At 35.7% G+C, this 15,084-nt stretch overlaps 1 protein-coding gene across 4 annotated transcripts in view; it reads right to left on the bottom strand.

Moving 5' to 3' along the window:
- LOC126825195 (sodium-coupled monocarboxylate transporter 1) overlaps positions 1–14,777 on the bottom strand; it is a 33,278-nt gene extending 18,501 nt beyond the window's left edge. For 2 of the 4 annotated variants that reach the window (XM_056098306.1, XM_050554709.2), the window contains exons 1-7: positions 11,603–11,747; positions 8,767–9,108; positions 8,264–8,332; positions 7,491–7,542; positions 2,850–2,917; positions 2,394–2,474; positions 943–1,016 (exon numbers count right to left, since the gene is read on the bottom strand). In XM_056098306.1, coding sequence (XP_055954281.1) covers positions 943–1,016; positions 2,394–2,474; positions 2,850–2,917; positions 7,491–7,542; positions 8,264–8,332; positions 8,767–9,102 — 680 coding nt within the window. In that variant the 5' untranslated portion in view covers positions 9,103–9,108; positions 11,603–11,747. Of the gene's footprint in view, positions 1–942; positions 1,017–2,393; positions 2,475–2,849; positions 2,918–7,490; positions 7,543–8,263; positions 8,689–8,766; positions 9,109–11,602; positions 11,748–14,686 lie in introns of those variants that run through there. The other 2 variants (XM_050554720.2, XM_056098307.1) reach the window with 2 other exon arrangements.
- Positions 14,778–15,084: the final 307 nt, after the last annotated feature.

Raw genomic sequence — 15,084 nt, forward strand, 5'->3', positions numbered from 1 at the left:
GTTTTCTAATTGGAATTGGTCAAATAATTAATTATAATGATTGTCTCTCATACTTAATGACGTGAGTACTATCCTTAAAAGGACAGTAAGAATTTCCTATCAGGTGATATTTTGTTTTCACACAGAAGCAGCTATATGTTTACCAAATTATAATTTTATTTTATGTGCCAACCCATCACTAATTCATTTGAGTGCGTGAGATGTATATGCCTTGTCTATGAATATGGGATCAATAACCAGGCAAGGAGGTAATATTAATATAATGTTGTTATTAATTTAAACGTGACAAGGAGTAGGGTCGCCTGTCCAACCTCGTGTGTTTTCACCGGGTCCTCCGGTTTCCTCCCACTGCTAAACACCCCTACGCGCAAGCAAATTATGGAAATAAAATTGAACCATATGTTAGTCCCGAAATGACCTAGTTTGTGTCGAGTGGACGTTAAACCCCATTTCTCTCTTTCTTATTAATTTAAAGAGCAAATCTTACCACATGGGCCACCCATTTCTGGGTTCTAACGATTGAAGCCTTCTTTTAAACGCATACTAAATTAAAGATTGCGCCCATGCCACAACTTCAATACCAGATTAGCAACTATCCATTAGAAAGGGTAAAACATGTCCAAGCAAATTCGACCCACATGTCGCCATGTTAAACAAATCTGGTAGGATGAATGACGTGGTGCTTAAATGTGGATACCGAGAATGTTTTAAAAGTAGACCCTATTTGTTTTGTTAGAATATAGAATAAGGTGGGCTATCTCCAATATCATCAAATCATCAATACAGTTAAATTCCTTTTTGGGTCTCCATAGTTGGACGAAAATCATTTTACCCATCAAGATGTTTCTGAAGGCCCGATCAGTCTCATAAACGTGACAAAGAATCCATTAACAAAGTCGTAACAATATGTTGTGTATTAGAAATATTGACCAGAAAACTTACTTCCACATGTCTAATCTACGACCTTCTTCACCTAATCTAAAAACTTCTGATGGTCCTCCACTTTCAATAGTACCCTGAAAATTCATTTAATTGATAATGTGTACTGTACCAGATGTACCTTGTAAATCGTATATAGTTTCCCGATCACGACCGAGATTCCAGCAGTATTTTATATATCTCGGAATTGTAAAGTTACACTATAAACCTCAGAATGCCTCGTTCGGCAAAAACGTATTAAAATTTTTGCCATAATTTTGCCAAGTTGTAACGTGGTAAAAACAAAATGCCACGTTTTTCTGGAGTTCCAAAACGTGTTTTTTTATAAAAAAAATTGCCATGTTTTTGGAACGAGGTATTTTGTCCAGAACGAGGCTGATCACAAGATTGGATACACGATTTTTCAAAAGGGTTGGGGGTGGGGTTCAGCCAAACCAAATCTGCTGTTCCTGTTTTTATATAATAAACGACGGGTTTAAGATGAAAACGTATCATGTCTATTGAGTTAGTTGCTCGGTCCAAAGGTAGAAGATTTTAATGGCTTTTAACACGAAATTAAGTAGTTTTATTCTCCAAAATATAGTCCAGATCGACCCTTTATATAAGAATCCAGACGTAGGCCGGTCACCTGAAGGATGTAAACGTAATTATCATTTCTAATATAGTTGTTCGCATCGCCCCGCTTTGCATGTCATTATATAAACATAAATTGTGTTTATTTCATTTTTCAATTGATTTTAATTTAATTGCTTTTGCAATTTTTATACATACAACTGAGTGTCAATTACATAAAATTTCATGAGATATATTAAATATAATATCGTTTATTATGTAAAAAAAGGAATAGCATATTTGTAATTAATAATATTCAAAGGCCTAAAAAACAATTATTGAGTTCGCTCCGCTTTGAACTTGGCTGTTTTTCATTTCTCACATCTCTTTGTTGGAAATATTGTGTGAACATATGAAACTGCAACAAAGAACTTGGCTATTTTTCATTTCTCACATCTCTTTGATGGAAATAATGTGTGAACATATGAAACTGCAACAAAGAATGTAACAGACTCTTTTATGCAACGAATGTCATTTCTAGTCGACTTTGCCTTGTGTTTTTTTCTTTACATAATCGCTTGAAAGTGTCACCAAAAATGTTATGCTGTCCTCGATACGCTCGACGAAACTTTGGTTTGGCTGAACTCCACCCCAACCCTTTTGAAAAATCATGTATCCAACCTTGTGAACAGCCTCGTTCTGGTCAAAATACCTCGTTCCAAAAACATGGCAATTTAAAAAAAAAAATACGTTTTAAAACTCCAGATTGTGGCAAAAATTTTATTAGCACGTTTTTGCCACGTTTGGACAAAAATGCCGAACGGGGCATTCGGAGGTTTATAGTGTTAGGTAATCAATAGTAATTATCTGATCGATTGGTATTTTAGGAATTTTCACATCACCTTTATGAGAACTGCTAAAAGTCCAATTAACATAACAACACCTTGAAATACATCGGCCCATATCACAGCTTTAAAGCCACCCTGAAATAATGTAATATAAAATTTTGCCATGGAACCACTTCGTCGAACAAATTGCAATACTATTCGTGTACGGAATGATGACTGTTAGCAGATTATTCATCTTTTATATTGCAGTTCCTACAGATGCAAGAAACTTTCAATTTCATAATATGATTTAAACGTTTGACAAGCCCAAGTAGAGTGGATCATAATATAATTGTTTTTAGACATAATATTCTAGTTTGATACATGTAATATTACTTGTCTATTGTGGTCTTAGTTGAGTGCAACATTGTTTTGAAATTTCTATTATATTGCCTTTGTTAAAAGTCGTAAGTATAAATATATTAGAAATGATTCGTTGCAATACTTATGTTAAAGATAAACACCACTTACTATGGTCGTGTATATCACAGAAACTCCACAGACAATAAGGATAGACCATATTACGGGAAATCCCAACACTGTAAAATAATCACGTAAATGTAATGTATCCACTTTTCATGAGATGGGCATCTAAAAGCTTTAGCCTCATCTACCCTACCCACCAAAAAAAGAAATACTTCCACCAACCACCCTAAACACTTAATTTAAAAAAAATATATATTAATTCGTTTTGCACAAATCGGGTAGAAAGTTTTAGGATTATTTCCCTTGTTTGTCATCCTCTGTATCCCCAGTGGTCTCATTCCGTTCTACTCCACTATACCCTGGGTTAATCTGTACGGTTTCCACGATTTCAAATTATCTGCCCTTGCCTTGATTGTAGCTAAAGTCTACGAACCAGTCAAAAACAGTTTACAAGCCAGTCAGTGTTTCGCCTTCGTCTTATAAGAGTAGATAACCATATTCATGTCCATTTACTGAATGATTTATGTAAATAATGTATATATTTCTAATTCATTTATATTTAATTTTATTATCAGAATCTGTAGTATGTTGCGCTGATTTCAAATATCTAATAACATCTATATGTTTGACTTTTCTTATTATTATTTCTATTCGTTCTTTGTCTGAAATGTTTCGTTCTCTGTTATGTTTATTATTATTGAACTTATACTTGACAATTTGATTCACAATAATTGCGACATCACTTCTGTAGAAGCAGACGTTAAAGCACCACACCATTCACAATAACTTGTCTGCGATATCACGTGGACGTAAAATTCCGGAAACGAACGAACGATTCTCAATAAAACTCTTGAACCTATATATATATATATATATATATATATGTGGACGTATTATGCCGTCGCCCCTGTCCGCCCATCCGTCCACAATATGTTTTTTGACACTCTACAGGTCACAATTGTTATCCTATTTTAACGAAACTTGAAATATAGGTCTGTCTCCCAAAGATCTCGGCCCCTTTCGATATTGGCATGTATCGGACCACCACTTCGTGGATTACCCCTGATTGTAGCTTGTGGACACTCTTGAGGGCGCAATTTTCATTTGATTTCGATGAAACTAGAAATGCATGTTTATAACACAAAGATCTTGGTGCCTTTCGATATTCACGCATATCGGATTTAACTTCCTGAATTATGGTATATCAACGTTGTGGGCCCTCTTAGTGGTCACAATTTTGATTCGATTTTGATGAAACTTGAAATGCATGTTTATAACCTAGGGATCTTGGTTCCTTTCGGTATTCGCGCATATCGGATTGTAATTTTTATACGCCCACATTGAAATGTGGTCGTATATTGTTGTCGCCCCCGTCCGTCGGTCCGTCCGTCGGTCCGGCGTCCACAATTGCTTGTGGACGCCCTAGAGGCTAAAGTTAATATCCGATTGACTTTAAATTTATACAGTGTTTACGGTTATGAGACGAAGAATCCTATTGATTTTCAGCGATTTCCGATAATTTCTGCCAGAGTTATGGCCTTTGATCACTACAAAAAATCTTGTGGACGCTCTAGAGGTCAAAGTTAATATCCGATTGACTTTAAATTTATACACGGTGTTAAAGGTCATGAGACGAAGAAGCCTATTGATTTTCAGCGATTTCCTATAATTACTGCCAGAGTTAGGCCCTTGTTCACTTTGAAAAATCTTGTGGACGCTCTAGAGGCTAAAGTTATCATCCGATTGACTTCAGATTGATACGTAGAGTATCAAGTATATTGATTTTCAATGAATCTTTATGGCTTGAACAGCTAAATCCATGATGTTAAAAGTTTCGTATACTAAACGTTAGCATGGGGCAGAACTATATAAAAACCAAACAAATTCTAATGGTTTTCTGATAATTACTTAATGAGTTGTTAATCTTAATCAGATTTTAATGTATTATAAATGTTTCATTACCGAAAAAAGTAAAAATATGCGACAACTCTTGTTGACTGCCCGGACGATATAGCTGCTGTGGGCGTATGTTTCGTTGCCTGGCAACCTATCTTCTGAATTATGGCCGCTGATTGTATGAAAAATCGCTTTATTAGCTTGTGTTCGCTGTAGAGGTCACAATTTTTATCCGATTTAAAAAAAAAAAACGTGTGAATATATCATCGTTAAACACTCATGATAGTTGAGTTCGAATGTCGTAAAAATCGGACTAACTACCGGACAAAGTGGCCGCCCCTGGTATGCAAATAGTGTAAAAATATGGTATATAAAGGTTGTGGGCCCTCTAGAGGCAACAATTTTTATCTGATTTTGATGAAACTTTAAATTTATGTTCATATCACAAAGATCTTGGTTCATTTTGATAATCGCGCATATCCGAACGTAACTGCCTGGATTATGGCCCCTGATTATTCGAAATATCGCATTTTTAGCTTGTGGATACTCTGATTTTGATGAAACTTGAAATGCATGTTAATAACCCAAAGATCTTTGTTCCTTTAGGTATTCGCGCATATCGGATCGTAATTTCCTGAATTATGGCCCCTGATTGTACAAAAGAATGCAAACGTTCCAATATATCACCGTTACACATCAATGAAGGTGAAGTTCGAATTTCGTAAAAATCTGACCGAAACTGTAGGACAAAATGGCCGCTCCTTGTACGCAAATAGTGTAAAAGTATGTAATACCAAGGTTGTGGATTTTGATGAAAGTTAGAATGTATGTTTATAATACAAGGATCTTGGTTCCTTTCGATATTTGCGCATATCGGACCGTAACTTCCTAGAGTATGGCCCCTGATTGTACGAAAAATCACGTTTTTAGCTTGGGGACCCTCTAGAGGTCACAATATTTGTCCGGTTTTTTTTTAAAAAAAAAACGTTTAAATGTATCACTGTTACATCCTAATGAAGTTCGAGTTCGAATTTCGTGAAAATCGGACCGAAACTGCCCGTCAAAATGACCGCTCCGTGTACGCAAATTGTGTACAAGTATATGTTATACCAAGGTTGTGGACCCTCTAGAAGTCACAATGTTTGTCCGATTTTAATGAAACTTAAAATATATCTTTATATCCCAAAGGAGGATCACGTGGCTAAGTGGGTAAGACGCTAGCTCGCTAGCCTGGAGGTCGGGTGTTCGATCCCTGCATTGGCCGAGAAAGTTCATACAGATTTTCCGGCGTGGTTCTCCCTTGTCAGTGATGCAGGACGGAGGGGCTGACAAGGAAAGCTGTCTAGTCGTTCGGATGGGACGAAAAACCGAGGTCCCGTGTACACATTGGCGTGTACGTAAAAGATCCCTTGGCAGTTGGAATTCGATATAAGAGTAGGCCGTAGTGCCGCTGTCCGGGCAAAATTTCCCTCATAGCACACTGTATGGCGTATGCCCGTCTTCATTAGCCCAGGTTAGGAGCAGAAAAGTAGGACGTTAAACTCCATTTCATTTCATTTCATTTATATCCCAAAGACCTCAGTCCCTGCCAATTGTCGCGCATTTCAGACCATAACTTTTTGGATTATGGCCCCTGATTGTACGAAAAATCGCGTTTTTGGGGCGGTGGAGGGGTAGCTTAGTCTCTATTCATCTCTTGCAAATGTAAGCGTAGTTTTCCTGGCAACCGATGGTAATTAGATTTGAATCAAACTTAAAATATATAATGGTTATGACACAAAGCTCTCACTTTGGCATTGAATGAGTCCAATTAAATTGTAACATCGGCAAAGTTGTGGTCCCTCTAGGGGACACAATATTTCTTTCCGATTTGGGTATGCATATAATTTTAACTTCCTGGGTTATTGTCCCTGGATTTTAAACAAAATAAGTAATATGTACATACGTTAATGCATTGATTTGCAATTTTCCTAGTCCGAAGTCTTACGGCTACATTTTTAAACACAATTTTATAAAATTTGGTCTAAAGGTCGTCTATCACGAGCGGACGAAGACTTCCCGTTAAAGTGTTATACATTTTTTTCTCAAATTAAATGTGAAGCACTGGTTTCATAAGAGTGTGAACCATGTCGATTTTCGATGTTCCGCAACCTTCTGTTCCGGATTTATTCTTTCCGCTCTCCAACCCCCATTCCGAAAACCTGGTAAACGCCAAAAATTAATCCGGGAAATGGAGTCGTTTTAAGGAAATAATAAATTCGTTAAAACGAGATAATGAATTTGTTAAAACGAAAAATTAATGATTAATTCGCTAGATCGAAAATAATTAATTCCTTAAAACGAAATAATTAATTTCTTAAAACGAAATAATTAATTCCTTAAAACGAAATAATTAATTCCTTAAAACGAAATAATTAATTTTATAAAAACCAAGAATTAATTCGTTAAACAAATAATTCGTAAAACGAAAAAATGTTGCATTGCAACTAAAATTTTTTTTATTAAAACATAGAAATATATACAGCATCTATTTCTATGATTAAAACGAAATAATATTTCATTCATTAATACGGATTAATTATATTGTTTAAACGAATGTATATTTTTTGTTTAAATGAAATAATTAAAGGCCTTTAGGGTGGGGTTAGTCGTTGCAGGACGGACAGAAGAGGGATATATTACATGCATATTAGAATGACACAAACACACCGCATCAAAAAAAAATCTTTAAAGCATAAATATGATTCATACTGAAATTTCAATACGGTTCATTATAACAACAAATCATACCTGCTTTGATTGCTAAGGCCGGGCCAAGTAAAACAATTCCCATATAAAAAAGCTGAAAGAATTGTAAAAGATTAATTATTCTTCGTACTGCATATATAGTTAAAGATACATTATGGGAGATATTTATAGAGAGTTGGCCATTCTTGCTATAACAGTTCAAAAGTAGATGATGAAAGAAGAATATATTGAAAAATTCAGTCAAATTACTGTAGTCTGAACATAGTTATCATCGTTGTAATATTTGCCTAGAAATGGTAGCGAAATGTGTCTTCACCTTCGCTGAACGTTTGATTGACAGGCGTTAACTCCACCTACATATCTCGATTATCAAGTAAAGTTTTCAATGGCATATGGAAACGCTTTACAGCGGCCTCGCTAACTACACGCTATCATTTAGCCTCGATCTAACTGACGTATTTTTATCAGGTTACCCCTTATCTGATTTAATCAATTAGTGAAATCCTATTTAAATCCGAGCTATAGCCGAGCCATCCGTGGGTCTACAGAGTTGATTTTGGTCTTGTTGTATAAATAAAGATCTAATTTATAATTTCTATAACATCTGAAGCCTAAATTAAGACTTGCAATAATCAGATTTAGCTCTTGCATAATGCATGTTTAATTCTTTTTACTCTTTATCATAGAAATAGATAACTAATAAATAAACGGTACAAAATTAAGGTAAAAAATACAACATCTTTACATACTGTATGGTATTAAATTCAATAAGTAACCACAGGTATGATTAAAGCACTTCACCAAATGTATCTTACCGTAATCATCTTTGCCAGAGTGGAAGCTAATATTCGAACTGCTCTTGATTTGAACCTCAATTCTAAATACTTAAGATAATGATTTAAAAGAATATTATTGAAACATATATATGGATGGTATTGGTGTATGCATACCCTAATCCATTATGTCCACGAACAGCGCGTCCGATTTTCTTCCAATCAGGACTAGCAGATTTCAAGATGAAAATTGTCTGTTTTACGTTATTCGTCACACAGAACGCTATCTACTTTGAGAATAAATCTCTACCCTGAATGACCGCCATATTCAGTAATTAGTACAATGCGGGGTGCTGTTTATAAAAAAAACATTGCTCTACGATGGACGAGTACCTCGTTAGATTAGAAGAACATCGTTACGGTTAGATACAACATATCTATATTTTTAAGCTGTATGTGAACCCGAACTTGTTGCCCACTTTAATGAGCATATAGATAAATATTATGACAAATCAAAGAATTAAAATATATAAATGAAATATTACCTCATATATGCTGGTAAGATTGAGAGGATGTACTATAGGAACTATAAAGTATGCGGCAAAGATTATTCCAAACATATAAGCGATGATAGAAATATAAAACATACAACCGTGAATATATATTTCAGCAGCCATACCAAGCATCATAACAGAAGATTCTGCAGAAACCAAAACAGATACCAAAACAGGTAGAATCTTCATAGATCGATTCCCCACAAAGTATTCTGCGTTTGTTCTCTGCTTGTTTCCAGAGCAGGCATAGTAAATTCCAATACTTAAAGAAATAACTATCGTAATGGAAAATACAATGTAGTCAGCATAGTGGAATTCTGAAGTCATCTCTTCCTATAGAAATCAAATGCAGATATGAAAGTATTATCAACATTAAGTCAAGTATAATTATTGGTTTCCACCCCAAGCTCGGTTTTTTTGGAAACGTCTAAATAAATATAACAGGAAATTGCAATTTGTGTTTGGTTGATATTATGATATTCAAGTGATTGTTAAACTGAAATAACTATCACTATAAACCCCAGAATGCCTCGTTCGGCATTTTTGTCCAAGCGCGGCAAAAATGTGTTAACATTTTTTCCACGTTGTAACGTGGTAAAAACAAAATGCCACGTTTGTCTGGAGTTCCAAAACGTTTTTTCTTTTTTAAATTGCCATGTTTTTGGAACGCGGTATTTTGTCCAGAACGAGGCTGTTCACAAGGATGGATACATGATTTTTTAAAAGGGTTTGGGGTGGGGTTCAGCCAAACCAAAGTCTCGTCGAGCGTATCGAGGACAGCATAATATTATTTGGTGACACTTTCAAGCGATTGTGTAGAGAAAAAAACCACAAGGCAAAGTCTTGACTAGAAATGACATTCGTTGCATAAAAAGAGTTTGTTACATTCTTTGTTGCAGTTTCATATGTTCACACAATTTTTCCAACAAAGAGATGTGAGAAATGAAAAACAGCCAAGTTCAAAGCGGAGCGAAATCAATAATTGTATTTAAGGTCTTTGAAAATTATTAATTACAAATATGCTGTTCCTGTTTTTATATATTAAACGATATTATATTTAATATATTTCATGAAATTTTATGTAATTGACACTCAGTTGTATGTATAAAAATTGCAAAAGCAGTATCTAAACGGCCAATTAAATTCCATCGAAACATGAAATAGACACAATTTAGGTTTATATAATGACATGCAAAGTGAACAACTTTATTAAGAATGCTAATTACATTTCCATCATTCGGGTGACCGGCCTACGTCTGCATTCTTATTTAAAGGGTCGATCTGGACTATATTTTGGAGAATAAAACTGCTTAATTTTGTGTAAAAGCCCTTAGAATCTTCGACATTTGGGCCCAGCAACCAACTCAATATACGTGATACGCTTTGATCTTAAAACCGTCGTTTATTATATAGAAACAGGAACAGCATATTTGTAATTAATAATATTCAAAGACCTAAAATACAATTATTGAGTTCGCTCAACTTTGAACGTGGCTACTTTTCATTTCTCACATCTCTTTGTTGGAAATAATGTGTGAACATATACAGTGCGCAACAGCCTACTCTTAAATCGAATTCCAACTGGTTATTTTATGTGCACGGGACTTGGGTCTTTCGTCCCAACCGAACAACTGAACACTGTCGGTTGAATTACAATAGTATGTGAACCACCCAAATGAAAGTTGTATCTCGTGGTGAGATTCCCTGTTATAAATAATTTATGTTATTGAGCGTCTTTCCATTGAAAAGTCGAACAATGTACTGTGAGCGTGAATAGTTGATGCATATTATTATGTACCTAACAAGACATGCAACGCGTCTATTAAACAAAATTATTCAAATTATTCCGTGCTATGTATTCTTGAATAGTTCGCTTGCATTCATAACGGATATAATTATTTGCATTCTATAGGCACCTTGGCAAACCTGAAGTATCCTTAAACTGTGATAAGTATAATAATTGAACAATATAGAAATGTTAGATCTTAAGGTAATAACAATTTCTGTGAATATAGGACCGAGAATCTTTGTTGACAAGACGGAACATTTTTAACTATAAATATTTTTATTTACATGCAATTAGAATAATGGGTGGGGTTGGAAAAGATCTTGACATATTTCTAAAACTCAACAATATTTCACTTTAGTCAGAAAGCTTAACTAAATAACATTTCGTATCAAAAATATGCAATATATTATATATAGTTATTCAATTAACCTCAACTATCTGGTGCAGTCTATTCAAAATTAACAAGTACGAGCATACAATGGACAGGGAATCGTATATGACGCCATCGCCACCATCTTGAAATTGTGCAATTATCCAATCATGCCAAATTTCATGTCGGTCGCACAACAACAACAAGATGGGTAGTTCTTGGGGACCAGTTACTGATTCAAAATCCATAGATTAAAAACATTAAAATGGCCAATCGTTTTAACTATATTTCACCTATCATTTACCACGCCTTCATTAATAAATTTGCCCTTTTTCCGGTCTAAAATACATAGCGATTATTTTAGCCAGAAAAGGGGTTCAAACATTGGTTTTATAACTAAATTAATTTCAGAAAGGGTGTTTTATTATATAGCAATATTTGTCAATTTGGTGTCTCGTTTTCATGTGTGAGGAAATAATCATGCCTACTTAACAAGCTGCAATCTTTCGCAATTTTTTCAATGACCAATGTAATATTACAGCTGTTCCCGTTAGAATTTGAAGACTGCAAATTACGATATGTTTATTCCCAAACTGTATTATGTTCATCTTAAATTCTGTAAGGTCTGTTGTAAAATGATATTCAACAATAAATAGTAAACTCATTACCTTATTTACATGTATACTGACATCATCAGGTTAATTTTCAAATTTTAAGAAAGCAGTATACAGACTTGTGATAAAGTCATCATGTATCAAAGAGAATATTTTTCCGTGGGTTGTAATATTATTTATATTCTTTTCCGTAAGTAAATAGTAATACCTTTCTTTATAGGATTGTCACTATTCAGTGCACCACGAAGCATTTATATAATAATATTTATATTAAAGGGACCCCCTTTTAACGCAACACTGCCCATTCTGCCATTGAATTATCTATTTATGTTGCACAATTAACGTAAGGATGTTTGTCATCTCTCTTGAAGCAGAAAACCACACGATTTGTTAGAAATTCCCTTATATGTACATAATGTAACTATTCGTTATGAAATATTGATAAATTAATGTAAAAATAACACACCGTTTGTTTCTCGATCATCATACTGTATAGGTTGTCTAAACACGCTTGTGGTTAAGTCTATTTCATAAGGCCGAGGACAGAGGGCCTGACAAGGACAGCTGTCTAGTCGTTCAGATGGGACAAAAACCCGAGATCCCGTGTACACATTGGTGTGCACGTAAAAGATCCCCTGACAGTTGGAATTCGATTTAAAAGTAGGCCGGAAAAAAGTCCCTCATAGCACACTGTATGGCGTATGCCCGTCTTCATTAACTCATTTCGGAGCTGAACAGTAGGACGTTAAACCCCATTTCATTTCATAAGGCCAACTTCAAGTTTGGTCAAAGGTCACAAGATGTAAACAGGGATAGCACTAATCCCAACCCTAACCCTAACCCTGGGTCTAGCCCTAACGCTTGCCCAAACCCTAGCCTACAATCTCTCCCACAATCACGTGCCCTAACCTTAGTTACATTTCAGCGACCTTGACGAAATCTTGAGTTAGCCTTAAGAATTAGATCCAGTCCAAACATACTCAGAACTACATGGGATCTGCACCAGAGGAATTAGTGATAAATGTCTTGCTCAACAGCAGGGAGGAAAGTGGACCAAGGATACACGAGCAGATGCTAGATCTAGTCAAGATGACAGAGCAGCTTTCCGAATAATCAAGCTCTTCGCATAGATCCGACAAGAAAAATCCGATCGCCTACCAAAACATCACCAGCTACAACCAATTGATCTCCACTGCACCTTCACCATACGCCACCACACTACCAAACTTCAAGGGCAAAGAGAGATCATCAACTGCTGGATGAGGAATTTAAACTAGGATTAGGGAAAAGGAATGAGAAGCTGTTGTGAATTTGGGCGACAGTCTTCTCGGCGCCCTACAAATGAACATTCTTGACAAAGGCCTTAAATTCATCCTAACCCCCACAATAGCATCCATAGACCCCATCACCCAGGCAACCGATCGCTTCCAAAGAACACTTCCGTTTTTGTTTTTTTTAGGAACAAACCCGGCAGAGGTAAAAAAAATATTCACAGGAAAATCCACATGAAAACCACCTAAAAAGTGATTATCACCAGCCATCCTAAAACCTTTCGACGAAATGAACACAGAAATATCATCCCTTCAACCAGAATCACAAAAACCAAATCTCATCCGAGTAACAAAAACAGTATTAAACACCCTTAAAAAAAGACAAAACATGATAATTAAGAAAAGCGACAAGGACTCGCGTTGTGTCATAATGAATCGCACAGACTATATCTCATCTCTGAGGCAGAAAAACAATTAAATAATCATAAACATTACTCTAAATTAGACCAACCCATCTTTAAGGACACCGCAACCTTAATAAACAACATCTTACTTACATGAATTGCAAGACACGGAATACATAACAGCAAAACAATATGATTATGTATCAGCCAAATCTGACTGCCGACAACGACATCTATACACTACCAAAAATACATAACATCCAGAAACGGAATGGTTTATACCTAATAAATAATCTCAAAGGACGTCCAATAATATCAGACTTTGGCAGCGAATCATACAACGTATCACAATATATAGACCACTTCTTATTACCTTCACATGTCAATACCCATCCTACCTTAAAGACACCAACGAATTTATTCACAAAATCAAACAGTTAAGAGTCCCTGAGCACACCATTCAAATATACATCGACGTACAGAGCATGTACACGAACATCGACAATAACACGAGTATTGAAGCAGTTGGGAAAGCATTTCTTAGGAACCCTCAAGCATCCAGGCCGGACGAAGAAATCCTCACATGACATTTGTCTGAGGAGGAATGACTTCGCTTTCAACGACCAGGTATACCTCTAGTCTCCCGGAACTGCAAATTATTCAAATCTCTTCATGGCGGAGTGGAAAAGGGAAGTTCTGCCACTCTGCCCATGAAATGTAATGAAATGGAGTTTAATGTCCTACTTTTATTTAGAATTCCAACTGTCAAGGGTTCTTATCCGTGCATGTCACGGGACCTCAAAATTTCGTCCATTCTGAACGACAAGAAGTTAGATTGTGTTTCGGGATTGTAGTGCATTTTACACCATTCATAGCATTGTCGATGCCCCCTCATCTATTGATCTTTGTTGTAATCGTGTTAACTCTCATGTCAAGTATAAAAAGAATTGTAAATTGTTTTACAAAATGCTGCCAGAAACCACCCTTTTTTAATCCAAGGTGGTAGCCCCGTGTAAACTGATAACCTCTTTATATAGTGGGTGAACGGGTGCTCTTTACATCATAAGGTTTGTCATTGATTTAAGTGGCGTGGTGTCGATCCCAAAGCTTGTACGTGAAAAGGAATAGGGTCGTTCGTGCGTTTTCTCTGGGTCCTATAATTTCCTCCCTGCACTGCTAAAGAATCCTACTCGGAGGCGAATTGTTGAAATAAACTTGAACAATGTGTTAGTTTTTGTCAAGTTGAGTTAAACCTCATTTCTCAATATTTGCGTTATAGTCGTCCCCAAATAAAAATGATAGGATAACTACAGATCGGCATGTTGTTGATAACCACCAAGCAGATAACATATTTTCACGACGAAAACATGAACTGGCATGTCTAGTGTATTTTAAAGTCCCGAGAAATTAATTATATCCAAATTATATATGAGGAAATGCCCCTAAAATAAATGTTAGCTTACTGTGTCGAAAGTGGGGTCGAACACAAAACGAGATTATCCTATTATCATCATTATCACCACCATCATCAACCACCACCTATATGACGCGTTATCCACCGTTGTGCTCTAAATGCTACACACAAAAAACATAAGATCTCATATACAGAACACTAAACATAACATGCTTAATTTGCATTTTTCGCTAAAATATTCAATTTCGCACGTCTTAAACCCTGCTAATATGTACTCAGATTGATTATTTAACATATAACTCTAGAAAAAGCCCCGGCTTGGATTCATCAGGCCTACCAATAATTGTCCGGTGCATGTTCCGTTTGATACATTTATCTGACAGATGTACAGTCTTTACCTTGGCTGCACCATTACCCCCACATAGAAGCGATACGATATCAATTGAT

Source organism: Patella vulgata, chromosome 1, assembly GCF_932274485.2.
Source record: "Patella vulgata chromosome 1, xgPatVulg1.2, whole genome shotgun sequence".
NCBI lineage: Eukaryota > Metazoa > Mollusca > Gastropoda > Patellidae > Patella > Patella vulgata.